The 22,779-nt window shown below is 48.7% G+C and overlaps 1 protein-coding gene across 3 annotated transcripts in view; it reads right to left on the bottom strand.

The window, feature by feature from the left end:
- The window catches only part of PRDM16 (PR/SET domain 16), a 344,075-nt gene that overhangs the window by 35,332 nt on the left and 285,964 nt on the right, over positions 1-22,779 (bottom strand). For all 3 annotated transcript variants that reach the window (XM_064470162.1, XM_064470161.1, XM_064470163.1), the window contains exons 4-6: positions 17,109-17,243; positions 7,938-8,040; positions 595-793 (exon numbers count right to left, since the gene is read on the bottom strand). In XM_064470162.1, coding sequence (XP_064326232.1) covers positions 595-793; positions 7,938-8,040; positions 17,109-17,243 — 437 coding nt within the window. The remainder of the gene's footprint in view (positions 1-594; positions 794-7,937; positions 8,041-17,108; positions 17,244-22,779) is intronic.

Genomic DNA, 22,779 nt, shown 5'->3' on the forward strand with positions numbered 1-22,779 from the left:
TTTTCTTAAAAAAAAAATTAGAACAGAAAATTTGATTGGAATAGAATTTTTTAATTGCTTCTGGAAGATCAACTAGAAGCTCCTGCCCACCTTAAGGGTTCTTAGTATAAGAGCGCCTCTTTATAGCCACTGATCTCAAATGACCAACAATTACTTATAAAAAAAGTCTTCATGCAAACACTGGCAGACCATGGCACCACTGTTTTGCCTCAGGACCAGATCACATAGGAGCAGAGGCTGCAAAGACACCTCCCGGGTCTATCGACCCGTCTGTCACAGCCCTGGACGGTCACCGGGAATTCCGAAAGCCACCATTTAAACTTCATATTGCCACTAATCGGTGGGTGCTTCTACCAGTGGGTAACACAAAGCATCCCAGGCTATGAAATCAAGGTGAAATAAAATGCTGTCCAACAGCTAATGGCATTGCAGAGTCCCAAAACCGCCTTTCCTGAGCCCAGCGGAGGGAGGAAAGGCACACACCCTGAGGCGCCCGGCTCCCTCCTTGGGCCCACGGTTCCCATCACGGGACAGGCCTGCGCAGGAGGAACAGAGACAGGGAGGCCAGAGGAGGCTCTGGCAATTTTCCAGTACCTGTATTTATTGGGGAACATCCTCTCACAGTCTTTGCACTCATAGACCTGTCCGTCTCCAAGACCTTCTTGCTTGATCTCGTCATTCAGGGTCTCGTACAGGGAGCTGACGGCGTTGCAGGCGTACTTCTTGTGTCGCCGCAGGTCGAGCTTTGACTGAAAGAGTTCATCACAGTCCTCGCAGCGAAACGTGTGCTCCTCTACAACAGACAGAGAAGGTGATTTTTGACTTGCGGATCAGGATGTTCAAATAAGTCTAATTGTTTTACCCAACACTGGGCTTGTAAAGCAGATGTGATGTTCTGTGAGGATCTATCAAACAAAGAGGAAATTTGCAAGTGGTAGGAGAAAGAAACCAAGGTAGGCTGTGCCAGCAGACTGCTTTCACTTTAAGCATTAAGAAAAAAACATTAAAAAAAAAAAAATCACACAACCAGGAGAGATCTTGTTTCCTTTGTGTCCCGGCCTCTGCTGAGACAGAGCCACCTACAAGCGTTAGCCGACACACAAAACACTGGAGCTGTTCTGGAGTATTTCGTTTGGCTGCAGTGAGGCTTTCTGAAAATACGAATGAGCTCTTCCTCAAACGGAGAAAAAGGAACAAACCACACTCATAGCGACCGGCACTGGGAAAAGCAAATCGCCACAGCCCAAACCTGGAGACGCTCCTTTCTAAGAAAATGTCTTTCTCACGTTATCCTCTTACCTTGTCCCGCACAACTGCGGAAGCACCGTGCCCCATCAGACCCGAGGAGTTCAAACCCAGAGTACCATGGAAGAAAGTAAAGGGAACCAAATTCTTTGTTGTTGTGCTGTTTTGGTTTTGGGTTGTTTTTTTTTTTTGTTTTAAAAAAAAAAGCTCTAATGCACATAATAAATTATTGTAGTCAAGGTCAAACAAATTAAAAAGAGGGCAGCTATTATTAAGTTTACAAGGCAGCATCCTGACCATAGTGCCAAGCCAAACAATCAGCTCAGAGCTGTAAATTTTCCAGAACAACCTCTGCGAGGGAGTCGGGATAGCTCCGGGTTTCTCCACCCAGCAGCCAGCCTGAAACAGAAGCTTCCCAGCCACCGCTTAGTCACTGGTGCCACATTTCCCTGTCCTCCTCTACTCTCTTCCTCTGGACTCCGGGGCTCTGCTTCATATTAAGTTTTATTCTCTTTTTCTGATAACTTTACTTTCAAAAGGAAAGCTTGTGGTAAAAAGCATTAGCTCAGAGGGAAAAGTGGAAATATTTCGAGGAGATGCAGCCAAAAGGCAACGTTGCGATGGAGCTGATCCAGCCCCGAGCGCTGCTGCTCTGGGGGGGCGGCGGGGTGAGACGCGGGCGGCACTCGTGCCCTCGAGGCTGCTTCTCTGCCCCGAGCCGTTTCAAAATCTGCAACCTTGCAGCAAACCCTTGGTTTAAAGTCCCCCACGTACTCGTCTGCCCGAAGCTTTGCACAGTTACAACACTTAGGCTGTGCTTTAGGACCTGAAATTGTGTTTTATATGAATCAGGGTTAAAAAGTGTGACACGAGCACAAACACAGGCGGTGTCACACCCAGCGACCGCCGCTTCCCCGCTTGCACTCGGGCAATAATCTCCTTTCTCCGTTTCTCTCAATACAGCATATTTAAACTCAGGCTGTGGTTTTTGACCCGTGCCCCTGCACGCCGGGGAGTCTGTGACTTGCTTCTGCGGTGACTAAGACAAGATCCCATAAGCTGCTACAGCAAGCTATGTAGGCAGATGAAACCCAAGGTGGTCCACACCTACACGGAAAGTATCAACATGCCCACAAACTGGAAAAAGTCAAACACAGCTCAAAAAGAAAATACCAGTGAGACACAACCAGCGAAGCATTGCTATTATCCAAGCAGCATGTCTAGCGGTACTATACAAGGAATGAGTAAGATACGGAGATGGGATAGGATTCCCTGAGCTGCAGAAGAGAGGGGATGTGAAATGAAATAAAATCCAGCAGGTCAACATTTCCCTTTGGGTGGGGGGGAAGGGGATTTTGACTAAAAAAGGAGAACTAAGGGAAGAAAATACCTATATATTTCCCACCTCAACTAGGGCTGACAGACCGTATACTCTGACACCGCTGTCGGCAGCCTCACAGTGAGGCGGATCAGGCCCTGCTCTGCTCCTTACAGAAACTCTGTTCACCAGCATTTGGCAGAACAGTGCCAGTGGGCGTCTCACGCGTTTCATGTCCCTGGGGAGGGAAACCTGGAAATCAGGATATGAAAACCTACCCAGCGGTATCAGGAGACTGTGGATAACCTACCATTAAAATAATCCAAACTACTTTTTATGATGGGGGAACAAAACAAAATAAATAATTGAGGCGTCACGATATGTCTTGTAACAACAGCGCGAAGCATGCGGTATTAACTAGCAAAATTTAGGATTTCAGCTACACGTTTATGGACCGAAAACACTCTTAGCGTGAAGGCAGCAAGTGAGGGGGGGCAAGGGCTGCGATTAGGTGTGTGGCACCTTTTCATCCATAACGCGGGTGAGAAGAGACAAGCCTGACAGCACCAAGCGTCCCGAACGCAGGCGGAGCACGGGCTGAGGCGATAATCTCATCGTGCCACCTCTCCTCGGCACTAATGAACTCACGTGTGCTCTGACACAGCCCGAAACAAGCGTTCATCTGCCGCAGCGTTCCGCCTCCTCGCCTCAGACATCAAGCTGTACCCAGAAGCGTCACCGGCACTAATAACCATGACCTCACTTCTGTTTTGGACTCCGAGACGTCCGAGGGACAGCCGTTCCTTTGGCTCGCGCCGCCCGCCGAACTGCGCAGTAACAGGATCGATCCCGCAGCAACCCCAGGTGACGGGGCCCGCTCCGGCGAGGTGTTCTCTGCCTCAGAATCCACCCGCACATCAAACGTCTCCCCCCTTTGCTCTTTCGTAAATGCAGTGATGGCTCAGCGCGAGAAGGCTTTTTTCACCTCTCGAGAAGCCCCTACGAAACGCCCAGCATCTCAAGCTCAGGCTGGCAATGCCCAGCCCTGGAAGCTTGGAATGCAGGAAACAGATTTTTTTTTATTTTTCCTTTTTTTTTTGACTTCAGAGAAACTGCATCAAATTACCTTCTGCGAATCCATACTAAATTCTTCCTACTCGACTTTGAGATTTACATGATTAATTGTACCTTATTTCACCCAAACTATCCTCCAGGAACCAGAAATCCACTTCGAGTTTGGAAAACTACCCATGGAGAATAATTTACTATATACCTGGCTAAAGAGGGCCGACTCGCAGGCACCCCCTCCCACAGAATGCAACCTGATATAGCACTACCTGTTGTCATCAACGAGAATAACATTATTTCTGTCCTTTCTATGAGATTACAGAGCAGACAGATAAAATACATTAATAGCCTCACTAATAACTGTTAGAGAAGAGCTTTTGCTTCTAATTCTCCTCGTCCTTTGTCAGCAGCGTTACAGGTCTCGCACGAGTCCCACACAGTATAAGATGAAGCCCAGTCGGTAGGAGCTGGCGTAGCTACATCTACACACGCCGAGGAGCTGCCCCATCAGGCTTTCATTAGGAAATGGAAGCAACAAGACAGCTCAGCTGAGACGTGCATTTTTTGCTTTTGCATTTGCATACTTTCAGAGCTACGCGGCTTTTACAGATCTAGCCCTTGCACGTCACTAGATAGAAAAAAACCCTGTCTATTTTGTATCGGCTCATGCTGCAGTAACAACAACATTCCTCTTCTATCATCGAACGCAACAGATTTTTCATAAGTAGGAAAGACGGACGATAAGAAAAGAAATGCCTGTGCTTCAGAATATTTGAGTTTGGAAAAAGAAATTTCTGTTGAAAAGAAGAATTAGAGAACAGACAAAAATATGATTAAAAGCCTCGTAGTCACACGTTGTAGATGTTGCCAGTGGTTGCAAATATTATTTTGAGGCTCAGACAGGTTAAACAGAGGAAGGACAGGGGCTGGTAGAGTAGCAGGTTACATCGCATCGATATCCAACAGCCATTCCTGAACTTCAGACGATCGGAGATCAGACTCCTCAGCCAATAGCGCTGCAGGGAACGGAACTGGCCTGAGCACCAAGGGCCAGACCAGCACCCCGCAAAAATGAAGCCGAAGTAACAAAGGAGGCTCAGGACTGAGCTAAGGAGACCTGGCATCTATTTTGTGTCTTTACTTCAGACAACCAGTTGGTAGACTTCAGGTTCGTTAAAGTTTTTCTTGTTCCTTCTTTAAGCACCAAAAATAAAAATACTGCCCTCCAAAACAAGTCCTCATTAAAGTTTTCTGCTTTCTTTAAGCGCTGCAAGTGAAAATACTGCCCTGCAAAAAAGGCTTCTACTTCAGTACCTTACAGGGAGAAGGGGATAAAAAGAAAAGAAAAACCCAGTTACAAAACAATTGCCGCCTGTTCTCTATGTCTTGTTTGTCAAATCTATGGTTATATGTGTCTATCTTAAGTTCCATCAGTAACGCTCAGGACAAAGCAGGAATGTAACAGAAAAATAAATCAGTGCCTAATAGCTTTCAGAGAAACCAAGGGGAACACAATTATGTGGCATCTACATGCTAATCTACCAGACTTGAATCTCAAAGGAGTTCAAGTGCCCTACTCAAAATTCCTGCAGTGATAAGGGGTCTGCTGTGTTTGGCTGGGGTTTGGATAAAAGATTTTTATGATAATTATCTTTGTGTGGAACAATTTTGCATTTTCTTTCTTGTTAATTCAGAATCGAAATGGGGGTGCGAGGCAGCAGGAAGATAGCATTACTGAAAGTAAAAAGTATTAAGAAGTCAAATATTTAATGTTGGTCTATTATAATTTGACGGCAATTATGTGGCAAAAGCACTAGACGTTACCGGGAAGATACAGATAAATGTTACATAATGACAAAGATGGAAAACAAGGAGCACTTTTTGGTTGTTCAAATAAAAGCTTATTAGAAACAGAAATGCAAAACAGTGGTGAGTTTTCTTTCTGATTCCTTCCTGACATCAAAAAAAAAAAAAGCTATGTGTTACTGCATCATTGCGAATACAGAAATTATTCATCTCTGCGTGTTGGTCTCAAGAAAATTATTAACTGGGGGGGGGGGGGGGGGGGGGAGAACACTGAAAAAATAACCCCAAACCTCAGTGAGAGCGCAGCTACCAGACTGCCTGTTCATCCCCTTCACCCGCAGACCTTCAGCAGAAGGGCTTTCGGCAGCACTAATCCTCAAACGATCCACTTTCTCAGGAATATTGCAAACTAACTGTGCATATCGTACGTACGCTCTTAAAGAGCTGCACTGCAAGTTTGAATCTGAAAATTATATTCGTATACCGGCAAAAGAAAATAAATGTGTTGTGGGATGCCCAGCTGAGACAACTCAAATTTCAGCCATGAATTATGTGGAGCAGTATTTCCAACTAATACTTTAAAAAAAGGCTGGTAGGTGAGAACATATTTATAGAAATTAGTCATCAGATAATAGCGTGAGATCTGCAACAAACACGCTCTACGCTCAGTGAATGCGCAGAAAAAGACATAAGGAATATGCCCTAATAATCTCTTCACTTGAGAAAATTCACGAACGCTGTTCTCTAACGTTCTCCGTCACCAAGCGTCAGGGAAACTACGAACCCTATAAAACAGAGCAGAACTTTGCAAGTCCAGGCTGATTTTCACTCCGTTGCAGCAGCACAACGTACTCCACGTGAGGTCAGGTTTCTGCAACGCTCTGTTATGACAGGGTTTTGTACTCGTCTCTGGATCTGGACTTGCAAACCACCCTTTTCAAATACGAATCTGTAAAATTTTGGATTACTCTAGATACGTCTGTGCTGTCGCCTTGTTTTTATAATATTTTGGGGAACGGTGCAGCACATCTCTCCTAGTTTTCCGAAGGGGTCACTTCCACTGCGCGGCGGTTGGACTGACAGGCTCTGCCACTTGCAGGGGACGGGGTGGGATACCGAACGCGGTGGAGGCTCAGATGAATGCTGAGAAAAGCACTCTACCAAGGGGGGGGGGGGGGAAATCCTGGCGACACTCTCAGATTGCCAGAATATTTCAGGCCGCGTGTCCTGCTAACCTGCTCTCCTGTCGCTGACAAGAGCCAGCAGCAGCTACTGCAGAGAAGCATGCGAGGATCCTGCGAAGGGCAGGTGAGCAGCAGGCTGGCCCCGGGGGAGGACGCCTGCCCTTGCAGCAGCCGCCTCGGTGAATGAGCTCAGCCTGTGCTTCCTTCCCAAACCCCTGCATGAGATCTGTAACCGTGCTGTAGGAATTCTGGCTATTCTTACTCTGCTTCTGTCTCTGTGAAACTAAAGCTGAACCCACAGCTTTCAACAGTCGAACAGAATGACAAGCAGAAAGCTCCACACTGCTTCTTATTGAAGAGGTAAGTACTTTATAGCCATCTTTGTGCACCACGAAAAAGGAAGGAGGACTCAGTGTCTTCTCTTTTCCTTCTCTTTTCCCATCCCTCTCTACACGTCCTCTTGAATTCCGCCTCGCACCGTTCTGGTGTAGGAAGGGAATCCAAAAACCTTAGCGCACTGCTCCTTGCCCTGGCTAACTAGGAAACACCCTCCTAGCCTGGAAAGCATCACGGTCTTTCAGATAGCCCGTGTGACAACTGAACTTCCGTGGGTAACAGCAGGATACGTAGAGGAAAATGGTTATGCTAACACTCAAAGAAGTGAATAAGGCTTAGTCCTTCAGGTTGCTCCACTGCAACACACGGTTAAGGAAACTTCTCCCTCTGGGAGCCTGTCTGAGCTACGCTCCTTGTCCTCCAACACCCACTCGCTGCAAGGCAGGAGAGACATGGCAGTTACAAAAACATGACCTTTCTTTTAAAAATAATCTTTCTTTTGGCCTTCACTGCATCATTTCAGGGTTTCAGAGGCATCTATATTCTAGCAATAATAATTCCAGTGAGGACTCTTCCATCCTCTGCCTGCATCCCCCTTTTCCCTGTAATCTAAAGACCAGGGGTTTGCAAGACTCGGAATGGTTCGGCCCATTTTTATTACACCCAAAGAAACACGGTGACCCTGGGAATTAAAAAGGCACCTCCAATCATATTCAAAAGCACAACATTCCTCAAAGAGAAGAAGCAAATTAATCTGTTGCATGCCTTGAGGTTAATAAGATTTTGCTTGCTATCAATGGCTAGGACAGCTACTCTCACCAGAGAAAGAGTGAAAATAAGCATAAAATATTAACAGTTACAGAAGGGGCAGGTACCGGATCAGGTTTTTGTCCCAGTTCAGCACTAACTGAGGTTCTCAACATTCCCAGTTTGCTGGTGAGAGGTGTGAAAAGGTCCTATCTAGCAAAGCGAGGCCTTACCTTCCATGCTGGGCGCCATGTTCCCAAGTGAATAACCACCTTCCTTCAAATACACCAAGAGCTCTTCTCCTGGCTCAATTTCTTTAATAACTTTATAATAGATCTGGGAATCAGAAACAAAAATTGAGAGACATGTTAAATATGCAAAGACTTGCATTTTACATTTTAACCAATAACTCAAATTATTCCAGCTAACAGGGGAGGCTGTCGCTTGATTTGTGTGATAATTGCTACTGAGAGCTCTTTTTGCCTGCCTTTATTTTACTCTATGTGTGTCAGCGTTTCACGCGGCTTGGACCATAAAGTAGCGTTTACAGTAACAGCCTCTCTCCTTCAAATTACACAAAATCTTCCCATTGTTCCCTGCCTCCTACAAGCTTAGCGTATCTGTTACAGCGAAGGGAAGATGGAACCGATAGAATCGATGCATTTTAAGTCTCTGCTTCTGTAAGCCGAAATTCACCTGATAATTAGAGGTCTGAATTAGCACATCTGCACGGAATTATTTTGTAGGTCCCTCTCACCTAGGGCCTGAGGACCTGACCCCTAAAGACAAGATCTGAACCGTTGCAGTTCATCTCCATTCTGTGCTCCTGACTAACAGAACCTGGACCTGCTGAACGCAGCGAGTCCAGCACCGCTCGCCCACCGCGCCTTTGCCACCACCCCGAGAACAAACCCAGGAACAGCCTTCGGGCACGGGCAGACCGTGCACCAGCTGGGTGCCCCACGCACGCTGCCATTTAAAGCGTGTAGAACGTGATTTAAAGGACCCCTGGCCTTACACAGGTTTCCTGAACCAAAATTAATTTTCCCACTGCAAGGACACATTTCTTAGGAAATATTAGAATGAGCAAGAAACCCCCTTTACCCAAGTTGCAACAGAGCGTAACGTTGCAGGGCTTCGGCGTATTAGCGTATTTTTTCGTACACACCACAGGCTTATCGTTCCCGTTCTACCCCCAGACCAGAGAGCAACCACGGCAGCGCGCCCGGTGACGCACGCGCGCGGCGGGCGTTTCTGTGACTGGCAAAGGCGAGGATCGGAGCTACGTGAAATCCAAGACACTCAGCGTCGTCCACACGTTTTCCACGTTTGTAGAGTGGGCTGGAGCCTGTCCCCTCCCAGCAATAACACCGCCAGAATTCCACAGTTAACGGTAATTAAAGGCGCAGCTTTATTAGCAGTGCCTTAGAGAGCAACGCATGAAGTTCTTTTCCAACGTATCCCCTACAATTCACCCAGACCGATTCCCTGAGCCGGCTCGGTCTCCGCCGACCTGCTCTTTAGGGGGGCGGAAGGCGCGCAGCCCTCCCCCGCCTGCCGGGCTGCGTTAGCGGGGTCACCGCGACCCACGTTCCCCCCCGGAGCCTCCTTCGTGCCTCCGAGGCCTCGGGAGCCGCCGGGGCTCAGCAGGTGCCGGGCTCTCCCGCCGCGGCGCTGGGGCTCCGTTCCCGCAGCCCGCGGTAGCGCCGGAGGCGGGACCACCCGTGTGCCGCACGCCCGCACCGGCGGGGGAGGGCGGCCCCGCACGCACCGGGGCTCCCCGCTCTCCCCGGTAAGGAACGAGCAAAACTTGCCCGCGGCGCGACGCCGCTTGGCGGGCGGGGCCGGGAGCCGGGAGCGGGGCCGGGGCCGGGAGCGGGGCCGGGAGCGGGGCCGGGAGCGGGGCCGGGAGCGGGGCCGGACCCCCGCCGCCCCAGCAGGGGGCAGGCTGCGCCCGCCCACGGCCCCGGCCCGACCCCGCCGCTCCCCGCGGGGCAGCCCCCGCCGGGCCGGTGCCGTCCCGAAGCCCCCGGGCGCGGTTCGGGGGTGCTCCTGCAGCGGCTGCGGGGCAGGCGGGGGCCGGGCGGGGGCTAATGGCCATCCCCAGCACAGGGCTCGGCCCCTGCTATGGCAGGGCGGCCTTTAACAATCCCCTTTGGTCAGGTGAGATCAGCAGGGAGGGTCTGACCCCTCCAGCTGCCTCCCTTTATCCTCCCCTAAGCCTGCTCTACACCCCCCGAGCACGCCTTACACCTCCCTTAAGGGTGCTCTACACACCACCCCCACAAGGGTGCTCTACCCCCCCAAGCTTGCCCTACACCCCCCCAAGGGTGCTCTACCCCCCCAAGCATGCCCTACACCTCCTCTAAGGGTGCTCTACAACCCCCCAAGCATGCCCTACACCTCCTCTAAGGGTGCTCTACAACCCCCCAGGCATGCCCTACACCTCCTCTAAGGGTGCTCTACAACCCCCCAGGCATGCCCTACACCTCCTCTAAGGGTGCTCTACAACCCCCCAGGCATGCCCTACACCTCCTCTAAGGGTGCCCTACACCTCCTGACAATTTTACCCGCAAATTAACTGAGATACCAATATCTTGTGTACAAACAGATTAACGCTGCCCCACGCAAAAGGCCACGGGAGTTTCAAACCGGCAGCACTGACACAGTCCCAAAAGCCAGCGTTTAAGAAGAGACACGAAATCCAACCGCTTATGATTTACGAGCTGTCCCAAACTGCACAGGAACCCACCCCTGCACTCCAGAATCCTCAGCGTAATTTTCATCATGGTTTTCCACTGGTCTGAAACCAGTTCTGCCACCGAAGATGCCCCCATCCTCACCCGCGCGTCACCTGGCCGATACGCAATCGGAAGAAGGGAACTCGTGCAGCTGGAAGGGCCCGAGCAGCTCGCGGCGCAGCGCCCTGAGAGCCTCAGCTGAAAAATACGAGCAGTGCGAAATGGACAGCAAGATACATCCGTATGGACAGATGGAAGGAGGTGAATATATTTCTGAAAGATTGCGCTTAGCTGTTCCACACGGATCCGTTAGTTAATTTGTATGGATTCCGCTGCAAACCACGAGTGGTATAAATTTCTCCTTCTTCTCTCTTTTTTTTTTTTTTTTTTCATTTGCACTTCAACTCTCTCTACTGCCAGCTTGTTCAACAAGAAAAGCCTTTCCTAGGACCAAACCACATGGAGTTTAATGGCAAACCTGCCCGAAAACCAACAGACGGACTAAGCGTAAGCACAGAGCTTAGGGCTGCACTCGGTAAAACAGAACTCGTGATGTGCCATCACTTGCAGCTTGCTAAGAGAAAAAAGAAAAGCACTCAAAATAGCTATTGACGGACGTTTCTCGTTCAGCTAGCAAGCCAAAACCAAACGAGCACTAAAATACAAACCACAGTCTAAAAGGTACACCTCGTGCATAGATACACTCACAAATCTTACACTGGGAAAACCCTTCAGAATGACGACACCGAACGGCAACGCTGCCGCCGACCCTCCTCCCTAACGCCCTACCTCTCCTGTTTGTCCTGAGCACGGTAGCTTCTTGCAGACAAAAAACACGTCTCTTGCGGCCGTTCAAGAAATGTAGTACGAGCTTCATTCATGATTAGGGAAAAGTTGGATTCTGCTGGAGTCACATTAACTTCATCAAACATTTCATTACAATAATTAACTTCGCGCAATCATGCTACTGATGGTCTGAATTTGTTAAAACTGCTACAGTGTTTCCTTTTTTATGTGGTGTGCGCTGAAAAAGATCAGGTTTACTAATCCATCTGAACATTTACATTGATAAATAATCTGTGTTCATAATACCTATTAAAAATCCGCACGTTATCATTTCTTATTTCTCGCAACAAAAGGACACCTCCTAATTACTAGTCGGTTTTATTTAAGACGACACAGTTAATATAACTAGGGTTTGGGGAGTGCTCTCGCAGACGATTGAAAATACTACTTTACTGATTTTTAGCAAAATTATTCTAGGCATGGGGCACTAAAGGAAGAAGAAAAAAAGGAAAGTAAAAAAAAAACCACAGAGGAACCCCCTCCCAGCCTGGACTTGACACACAGATCTGCTCTGTAGCTGCGCCTGTGGATGTGAACTCGGTGCAGCAGCAACCTGGCTCTGGCTCTACATTTGGCAGCAAATAACCAAGCAATCTGGTCCGATTACGGAAAGTATCGATAATGCAGAGCCGCTACAGGCACTCACGTTCTGAGGCTGATCTCACTCAGAGCGGAGCACAAAGTCATGAAAGCTGCACATCTTTTCTCTGAGAAAAAGTGTTCCTGAGCCAGACGCAGCAGCGAAGCAGCGCGGTAACTGCGGGAGCGTTTCCAGCATCGAGGCAATCGATGGAGATGCAACACGTCGGGTGGGAAAGGTGCGTCGCGTACTACCTCATTATTTAGGTATCTTCCATAAGAAACAGCGCCGTTTACCTGCTGTATGGGTTATGTCTGCTATGCGTCTTAGCTTCATTGCAGCAACACGTTTGTACTTTAGGGAAAAAAGAGCATTAGAGAACTGAGAAAACAGCTGCAGCGTTTACCTAAAGATCAAAACTCACACCCGCTAACTGCATCAGCGTGCGGCAGCGGGGATGGACAAAGGCAGCCCAAACCGAGCTAAAAAGCGCTCGCTTCACGTCTTGTCTTGCAAATAGTTAACTGTACTAGAAATCCAATGGACTAACAAGGCAAATATTTCTACCTACTGTTCCTCTAAGACAACTGTCAGACCTATACATACACACGTCTGGCTGGCTCAAGGAGGAGCGAACACGTAAAAGTTTGGCCTCGTGTATTTCTGGCCAGAACGGAGCGGCACATTTTGCTGTGTTCAGATGTTTTCCTCTGGAATCGCCTTCCCTTCCCTTTGTTTCAGCTAAGCCACATTGCTTTTTATTTCCTCTTTTTAAGGCACTGTATTACATACCTCGGGATCCTGACCAGAGTCACCCAGTATGTGTGTAAAATACATACAACGCACCTCTATCACACGCACACGTGTAAGACTGCCTTATTGAAGAGAGGCCCCATTTTTTCCATCACTGTAGCTCCTGTTAGCCCTTCCTTTTTCCAATACACATGACACAAACAAAAGCAGCAGCTCGCATCCTGAAAGCTCATGGCTACTGTATTTACTACCTATATTCTGTTTAATATTAGTCTCCTGAAGAACAGCTAAACTGCTGAAGTATTTGCCCCGTGAAGGCAGCGGTAGCAACATGAAAAAATAGAAGTCATGTATCATTTTCCAGATGCATTTAGCAAATCATATCATTTTTCTACCATTCTTTTCCAGTCCTCCTTTAGAAACACAATTATCTCAGCCAGTCAAGGATGTTCTATTCTTTCCAAACACCTATCAAGGAGGAATAAATGTAAAAACTGGCTAACATTATTTTACATTTGAAAACCGGTTTCACAATTGAAAAACAGTTAATGAAATGTCTCAACTAATCTCTTTCTGAATGGCAGCATTTTAATCTGCAAATTGGAAAAACCCCCAAACCACGCAGAGGTCCCGACTCTGCTGTCAGTTCCCTCACTGAAAACCCAGGAAAATTCTCAGTACATTCCTGGGAACGTTCCCGAGTCACAGGAGTGTAAAGAAGAACAGAGTGTGGTCTGGGGAAGGTGGGAGGCGCAAAGGACCATCTCCCCATGTAAACATGTTTATTTTTTTCTGAAAAGCAAATGGTTTTGATTAAAAGCTTGCCCTGGCTCTTATCAGCACGATGCTGCTTAGTTATTTCGTGGGAAATCTTTTATTGCAAGAGCTTTTCCTTTTCTTTAGGTACTGACAAACAAACCCCAAATCTTTGCCTGCCCTCCGAGCGGGAATGATAAAGCCTTTCTCCCTGCTTTCTGAGTCCCTGTTATGGATAAAAATGTGCCCTGCTAGCAACGTGAAATTAAATAAAGTTAAAACCAGCAGCATTAGGAGGTAGCACGAGGTAGGAATCAGCAGTGCTTAGTCACTCTGAAAATCTATAACATGTTTCCGGCCTTAGGAGTGACTCTCGGAAGGGCCTGAGATCTCTCCTTTCTCACCCCCGGGACGCTCAGAGCAGCAGCACCCGGCAGAATCTCCCCTGGAACGAACGGGGCGGGGGGCGGGGGGGGTTCGTGCACAAGAAGAAGTTTGAGGCCGACACAAATTTACTTTTCTAAATCTATCTCACACGGAAAATGAGGGGATTTGTTTTTAAAGCCCACAACGGCCCTGGCCAGAAACAGACACTTCTGCGAGGACTCCAGCGCGACGCCCGTCACTTCAGCGAAGCAACCACACGAACGGAACTGCTCACGCTCAGAGGTCTCTGCAGGAGGCTGATCTGCACCCCCCTTCTGTTAGTACGGACCTCACATTGGCATCAGCCAAATAAAAAGTAATGAAGTGTAAAAACATTTTGTACCCTCCAACTAGGTCTAACTGCAGTATCTTTGAAAACATTTCCCACTTCTGCTTTGGTATTTGTAGTCCAGCGTTTCTTAGGATTGGGATGAAGAGCTTGATTTTGCAGTCTAGAATTTTATTTTGAGTGTCCAAGAGTTCAAACGGAGCGGGGGCTGTAGCCAAAAGGCACCTTGGCTACTTGTGAATTATGAATTCACCAGGTTTGATGAAAGCGCGTATCCGCTCGCAGACACGTGCTTATGGGCTGTTTGACGTTTTTCTTTTCTATTTATATTTGCATCTTACTCTCCTAGCTTTCGTGACAACCAAACACACTCGCTGCCATCTTTATCCTTTGAAGCTTCACGAGCCAGAAGGATTATTACCAGTTTCAATCAAAGAAGTAACCGCCAACGAACACCAGAATCTTTCCAGGAGAGAAGGTAGCGAGGCTCGGTTTTGCGTGGCAGCGGCGTGAGAGAAAACTTGGAATGAACAGGAAATTCCAGAGCAAACACGGTTAAATTGTCTCTTCTATAATTAATAATACAAAAATCCACAAAGATTTTAATGTGCCGCTGGTTGTTCTAAATACTGCCGCCCTTCAAACGAGCCCATGGGCTGTCGTAATCAACAGCTTAGGAAATAGTATATCCTTACTCTGACTTCACTCCTCCCCCCCAAAGCATCCAGTGCCTCTAGTTATCAATCACCATCGGCTGCTGCTTTTATACTGGGTTTTTTTGTTCCCACCAGCTGGCCTGACCTAAGACTCCTCAATCTTTTGGGAAAGAAGGCTGAGGGGGAGAAAACATTTTGCTTTGCTACTGTTTCATTCTGTTCTGCACCTTTTTATTTTCTTCCTCCCGAAGAAGCGCTGGCTTGCTACCCACCCCCTTCGATGAGACTTCTAGCAAATTTATTTATTAAGAAGTTGTAAAAGAGTGCTCATTACAGAGAAAAAAACAAAGCCAAGCAGATGAGTGTGTGTGATAAACAGCTGCTCTTTCCAAGCAGATTGCTGCATGCTCTAAAAATATGCACAGCCAAAAATCTCCAGATGAGGGACAAGGACAGAAGGACACGCAGTGCACTGGGCGTAGAGTAAAACGTGATACAGCCTTCAGATTTCTGGCAAATTGTGTATATGTATGCAGTCCTTAATCCAAGCATTTATAAGAACCCGGGAAAAGCCAGCCGCCTACAGGTTAACACTTTAAAAAGAAGAAATATGTATTTAGGTAAAAAAAAGGTGTATGAACTCCGTTTCTTTCCCCAGTCTAAGGTTTTTTTTTTAAGAAACCCGAATTCAAAATATTTGGGTTTCCTCTTCCTTTATTATTTGTGTTTTTCTACTACTGCTGGTAAAAATTCTCAGGAAGAGCTCCAGCACCCTGTTGCAAGGACGAGTGCTCGGGAACGCGCAGCGCTAGGAACCAGCCAGCCGCGCGGGCGCCGGGCGGGCAGGGAGCGGAGCCGTTCAGCTGACCCGCGCTGCCAGGGATGAGGCAGCGCACGCGGTTGCGCTGGCCCTGTCGAATCTTCCGGGAGTCCAAAAAGGCACCCTCCGACTGTCCCCGTGAAGCTGTGGGGTGCACAGCGAGGAAGCCGGGTCAGCCGGCGGCTCCTGCGAGCCAGTATTTTCTGCGCAGAGTGATGGACGGTACAAGCGCTAAGTAACAGGTGAGGGAAAATGAACGGCCCCCAAGTTATTTATCCTGTCATTCTGTGAAACCGAGCCACAGGAGCAGCCCTGTGTATGTCAGAGAGCACCGAGCAGCTCGCGGTGCAAGACAAGGAGCTGATGATAAATGTTGGCTCTTGGTTAGAAGGCTCCTTGTTGTAAGAGCACTTGTGAGTAGTGGTGAGTGGGCACTGCAGCAATCAGCAGCTCATTTTAACTAAGCAGGCTGAAATTTAGAGCTTTGTGCCTCAATCTCTTCTAGATTACTTAAATCATGAACATTTGTGATATTTTGGGGTCTTTTTTTGGTGGGGTTTTTTTTGGGTTTTTTTTTTTTTGCATCTAAAGTTAAGTTATTTAAAAGCATTTTAAAACAGGAACTAAGTTCACGAAGTGGACTGACATTTTGGCGCACCGTGAGCTATTCTCGTTTTACACGAGCTGGCTTACTTCAGATTCACTCTAGCTTCCCTGTCAGCTACAGATTTTTAAATGTTTTTGTTAGAAGTGTATTCTTCCATCCTCGGCTCATTTTTTTGTGTGCATCCGAATACGCCTCCTGCCTGCTAACTGGTAATAACATTAAGACTGCATTTCTCATTTAGGATAGGTCTGAAACAGTAACTTGGTTTTGAATTTGACACAATTTGAGGTTTGTGAAACTCCCAGCTTGGGTCACTCACCTTGAACCCATTTTTGGGTTTAAGCATCAAAGAACCTTACAAACACTGGCTAAAATTTATCGAAACCCTATTAATTCCATGCAATACCCCTCGCCCGCACCCCCACCCAGACACCGCCCTACCAGCATTTCTGTAATATGCCAATTCGGTCTTCAGTTTTCTCCCTCCTCGGCAGACTCTCAAGCCATCTCCCACGCTCGCTGCCCTCTTAAATACAGACAACAACGGAGGTCACAGCTTGGAATCGCGCTCTTTACCCGCCACTGGCAACTGGCAACATAAACTTTCTCCAGTTCCGATGGCAACGAAATGCCCACCGCTGGTTTCCGTTTGTGTCACTGTGTTTCGTGAACACGAGCTATGCTTCACACCAGGCGTTAACGCTTCTCACGCTCTTCCCCAGCACAAAAGGAGTCAAGGACTGGAGAATCACAGGGGTCCGGGGGTTTTAGATCATTTCAGGGACGCCGCAGCAGAGCTGCTGAGCAGATGAATCCCTCGGTCGGCTCCGTGCCGTGCTGCCACTACACACTGTCCTCCGGCCACCCCACCCCGGCAGCTGGCGAAGCGGTGGCCGAGCACAGCAACCTAGTAATTGCCGAAGTCGTTACCTGGTCGTTAACGTGACACACGGCTAGATTCTGTTCGTCGCAGGAGCAGGCCACGCGGATGTACTTCAGCCAGTTCCCAGCTCCGCTCTGGCTGGCGTCAATACAGAATTTCTCATTTCCCAGGTCATCAGCAATCTGTAGAACAGGAGAAGAAGAAACACACGGGTCATCTGATATCAAATGATAGCTACAGAAAGAAGAAAGGAGGATTATTTGCAATGCAGGATTCCAAACAAGAAATAGAAAGGAGAAAGCTGGACGGTATGTATGGTTAATAAAGAGATATACGACAAGGCTAAAATCAGCTCTTAGGCATCATCTGCAGTTCCTGGTCAGCAGAACCTCCAAGGACATAGATCAGAGCTGGCCATAAGTAACAGGCTCAGGGTTAGAGCCCTTATGGAGACAAACACACGGTTCTAGTATCCGCACGGGCTTAAGTAATCAAAGCAGGTAACTTCTCCAAACTGCATTGATTTTAATGACCAGGCCCTTAAACGGCTCCATCTTCACGCTACCTACTTTATCCTTTCGTACAGGGTCGTTATTTATTATAAACAAAAAATTACATTCTTTTTTTTTTTAGTAACCTTTCAAAACGGGTCCCTTCCCACAGTGCTGTGAAATTACATTTTTAAAAATGCTGTAACAAATGATGCTTTCATTTGCATAACTACAACACTAGAAATTCACTGACACTGGAGGATCGGTGCGGTTGAAGGTGAGATAAAATCTGGCTAGTGTGCAAAAGGTCGAATCCTTCCAAATAAAAAGCCTCAAATACTTGCAAGTCCAGGTGTGAAAAAAAGCAAAGGGTTAATTAAAGGGTTCTGGTCTAAGAAAACTCCTGTTTTACCGTGAAGAGACTTTGCACTTTTTCTTTCTTAAGACAGTCAAGTAAGTTCGATGACATAGAAACAGAGAAGGTGCTCAGCACTCCACACCGACGTCTGCGATGATCCATTCTGCAACTCACTCAAGAAAGCACATCTTAGAAATTACACAGGACACCGCCAAATCGAGGGAAAGCCCTCCGAGTCCTACGCTGGGACTCAGTGTATACGCAGGACTCTATTCTGCTCATAAGTGCGCCTCCTTATTACAGAAACTCATTTTTTCCCCTAGACTTAGGTTTCTCTCTACCCCTACCAGACCCTGTGTCATTGCAAATTACTTCAGTCATCAAAAGCTCTTAACGTGCTTTTACTAGCAATTAATTCTCTCAAATCTCATAGGCTACGATAATACTTTCCCATCTATTTCAAGACAGAGAAAAAAAGAAAAGGTAGGAACAAAGGAAAGGAAAAATTAAAACACGGCGATGACAGCCACAAACCAAGTATAAGGTCAGGCTGAGAAATCTCAGAGCAACGTCGATCGCTGAGACTCAGCTCCAAACACCCGCGGAGCGCCAGCGCCACGGCGGCATCGGCTCTGCGGCCCTCCAGCACCTCCCGGCCAGGCAGCCGCGGCACCGCCAGCCCTTTTTTGTCAAGCTACGTGTATTAAAACGGATGAAGGGAAAGTCATGCCGTTACTACTTGGCGTCTTCCTTCCTAATCAAAATATAGCACTGGAGCTTCAGTGAAATACTGCATTTTTTCCCAAAATATGTGTGTGTGGGGGACAGAACTGGTGAGAGAAACAACCCTCCCTGTGCTCAGTTTCATTAATCCCTGGGAACACTCTAGCTTACCGATTAGTCTGCGGTAGATGTGCCTAAAGGGATAGGCTCTGCCTCCGGTAAGGGCACAGCGCAGAAGGTCAGCGAGCGGCGTTAGAGTAACGCCCGTATCGACAACTCCGTGCGGCCACGCCGCGCGCCCAAACTGTCCTTCAGCTTTACCACACGCTTGTGAGGGCTTGCTAGTGAGCTCGCTCTACAGCTCGAGAAACAAGATGAAGAGGTGAACGCTGGACACCTGGAGGGTCGCACGTTCCTAGGTTTTTGGGTCGCCGCCCGCGTTGAGCACCCGGAGCCGAGCCCTACCCGACGCTGGCGGCAGCTCTGCGGGTTAGACTCCCAGGTCTCCAGTTTGTCTCCAGACAAAGATAATGAGGAACATGCAATTAGCGGCCACTTCGGGCGAGTTTGGCCTCAAGGACTTCCTCAGAACACAGCAGCAGAAGCAGTGACAGAGCTTAGTTTTCAATTCAAGTGTCTTGGCCACGAAACATCATCCTTCCTCTTGGAGAAAAACCCTGCCTTGTTCATACCTCGCATTCCAGCTTCCTGAGTAAATAAAACAGGCGTTGCACAGGCGGCGTCCCTTGCCACAGCTCCCCGGTTAATTTCTAGAGCAGATCTATCTACTCAGGTTCAGTAAATGAAAGAGAGCTCCCCCGTCCAAACCAGTATGCAATTCATGAGTCAAAAACTGCATTGCAAGACATTTTCTGCTGGCGATCTTGTTAAAATTATATTAGCAAGTTCTGGGTTATGCGAGCTAATTCTCAGCCACTTGTTTCGTTTTCATCTCGTCCATTTTATTTCTAAAGCAAGCTCTGACAGCAGCAACCCCTCGCTGTGTTTTCACACGCCGTGCACGCGGCTCACCGCGCAGGTTTCACGGTGCGCCGGCAGCCGTGCAAGCGCAGCAGCGCGTCCCCATCCCCTCGGCAGCTCGCAGGCTCTCTGCCCTCGACGCGCAGCGACTTTGTGGGAGAGGAGAGCGTGACGTACACGCAGGCACTCAGGAGGGCTGCAGGGCAGTGAACACACACCTTTTGCCCGTTTCCATGAAGTTCACCCCACGCCACCTAGTTAATCCCAAGTTGTCCAGCCCTGCCTCTGAACCCCAGTCCCAAGCATTTTCCCAGAAAGCCCTAACTCCCAGGGCTCAGATTTTTCTTTTCCACATCCCGGGTTCCTTGCCCATCAACCCTAGCACCTTTTCCCTGCCTCGCCCCAGCACACATTCCCGAGCTTGCAAACCTCTCCTCTGATACCCTCAGTGCCTGTCCCTTGCCGGGATAAGCCCTGGTCCCTGCTCCTCATATGCAGGCTCTCTCCTCCCTCCCTCCCTCCCTCCCACCTCCACGGTACCCAGCACTGGGTCTCTTCACTTGCAAAGCCCTGGCCCCCTCCCCGCTTCAGCCCCCCCAGCCCAGCTCAGTCCCATCACTTTGTATCACTCACCAGTTAAACTACCCCACATCCATGCCCTCCCCTGGCTTTTCTCGTCATCTCCCAGTTGGCTTCTTGACCATAACCAGGGCCTCTCCTGATTTCTTCTCCCATAATAAACAGAGTTCCCTTTTCTAACGGAAAAATGAAAGGGAACAGAGGAATGTCCTCAGGCAAACGAGCCTCAGGTCATTAAGACGCGCTACGGAACGTAGCCAAGAGCCGAACCCAAGAGCACGAGGTAGCCATTTCGCAGCGGGGAGCGCTGGGGTTTCCAGCTCCCCACATTTATAAGCCGAGCTCTCGGTGGCCCTGGAGCGCCGGAGCCCTTCCCCTGCCCTGCCCCACAGCGGCCCTGAGGCTGCGAACGCGCGAACTCCTGCGGCGAGGGCTGCGTCAGGCAGAGGCACCTACAGACCTGGGAGCAGCCGTCAGCGCTGCTTCCTCCGTGGATGTGTAAAACTGTGCACGTGCGATTAACCCTCCGTCTGCCAGACCGCGCCAGGACTGCCCAGGGTGGGTCTGGCGCCAAAGTGAAAACCCAGTCAGGAACCACTGATTTATGTCAAATGTTAAATACACATACGAATCGAATCAAAGACATTATGACATGCAAAAGGATTTTGGGAGTGTGTTTGATGGCTTTTATTTTACCGTAGATACTCCCCTCCAAACTGGTTGCATCTATTCAGGGACCAGAGGTTTTTACGAGGACCACCTGGAGGTGCTGAATTTACTCCCCAGTGGTTCGGAGGAGAAGGGAGACCCAACCAAAACCCCTGCTCTTCCCTAACTAGGCTCTTTGTCACCAGCTGGTGCTTTCTAGATGCCCTTGTGTACCTCCCCTTGAGCTCTGCTCATAACAGCAAAGGCCTGATACACCACAGTAATGTCACAGGAAGCCAATTTACAGTAGTTTGGACTTTGCAAGAAAAAAAAAAAAAACAACCAAAAAAGGGTTCTAAATGTGGGTTGAAAGAGACTGCTGAGTTTACCCAAGCTAAAATAACAATAACTTCTATTTTGTCTCAGGGAACCTCTAGGAACATGGAGGCTGGCTACAGCTGTTGACTGTTGTTGAAATTAAAGTTCTTGTCTTGGCCTTGCTGACCCCAGATTAGCTAACGAAGCGGACTAGCCAAGCCAGCACCTTGAGGGGCAGGAGGGAGGACACACGGAGGCAGGCAGTGATAACAGCTCCCCTGGAAATCACAAGAACGAGGTGAATCACCAGTGTTCAGCTGTTGATCTGAAGCCACTTTGGGTATACGGCACCGAGCTGTTAATGGCTTGAATAAGCAGCAGCTCGCTAACCTCCCAGTACCAAGAATTTATACAGCAGCAATCAGTGAAATTAAGTCACCCTGGGAATACGGCCTGGCGACCTCCAGGACTACACACATAGGCTATTTTATTTCATAGCTGGATCTGACTGATACCCTCTTTCATATTCTAGAATTGTTTGGCTGAAGACACTCAGATAGCTCTGGGAAAACCCAGAATTCAGCTCAAATTCACCAACTGCTTTGCAGGGCCCCTGCACAAGGCTCGACAGCTCTGCTTCAGAATGAGGTCCTGTCTTAGCTAGAAATCACCTGAAACTCTGTGGTTTTATCTGAGTGGAGCTTTAAAAACCCACACAGGGCGTGTGAAATCTCACAGATCAAAATGAGAAAAGAAGAGGTTGTATGAAACCCTGAGAACTTAAGCCCCTGTTTTTCACACACACTCACTCTACTCCATAAATAGAGCAAGGCATCACAAACCGAGGCCCGGCGGCGTCACCGAACGGCGTTTTGCATATTACTATCCCTGATCGAGCCGTTATCGGTAAGGAACCTTCCAAGTCTGGAAAACAAAAACGTTACGGAGGTAGGAGAGAGCGGACAGAGTATTACCAGCAATACAGTTGTTAAACAGCGATGTTACCACTTGCCAGCTGAACCACAGTGAAGCAATTACGCGAGTTCCCCTATCCCATTACACAGATTAGTAAAAGCCATTATTTTTAACTAGGGAATTTCCTAGGATTTTTCCTAACACATTTTTCCTCTGCAATTGCAGCGGGCTGGGAGCACGCGGGCAGTCCACTGATGAGAGGCTACGGTTCGGGCTGAAGCAATAAAACTGCCTGGGAGCAGGCGGGCAGGCCCCAGGACAGCCTCCGTGGCAGCGCGGTGCGCGGCGGGGTACCTGCAGGCAGGGCCAGCCCGTTCTGCGAAGAACTGCAAAAGAAACAGCAGAAAAGCAGCGCCCCGAGCCGCGGGAGCAGCACATCAGGGCAGGAAATACTGAGCCTGTCCTTCGGCCACCGCAGAGGGAGCCAAGACGGGCGGGATCGACTTCTCGGCCTCTGCAAGGGTCTTCCTTGAATGACGCCCCTTCCTTTGCCTGCAGCCTGCACCTGCCACCCCGGGGCAGAGCTGGGCTTCCACTGCCACCGAGTGCACGTGTGGCAGCAGAAACTCGTTCAAAACTGTACATTTTAGGTGTGCTACCTCTTACGCCCACCGGAGAGACCCGACTCCGACCTCTCCTTCTTCC

This window comes from Phalacrocorax carbo, chromosome 20 (assembly GCF_963921805.1).
Source record: "Phalacrocorax carbo chromosome 20, bPhaCar2.1, whole genome shotgun sequence".
NCBI lineage: Eukaryota > Metazoa > Chordata > Aves > Suliformes > Phalacrocoracidae > Phalacrocorax > Phalacrocorax carbo.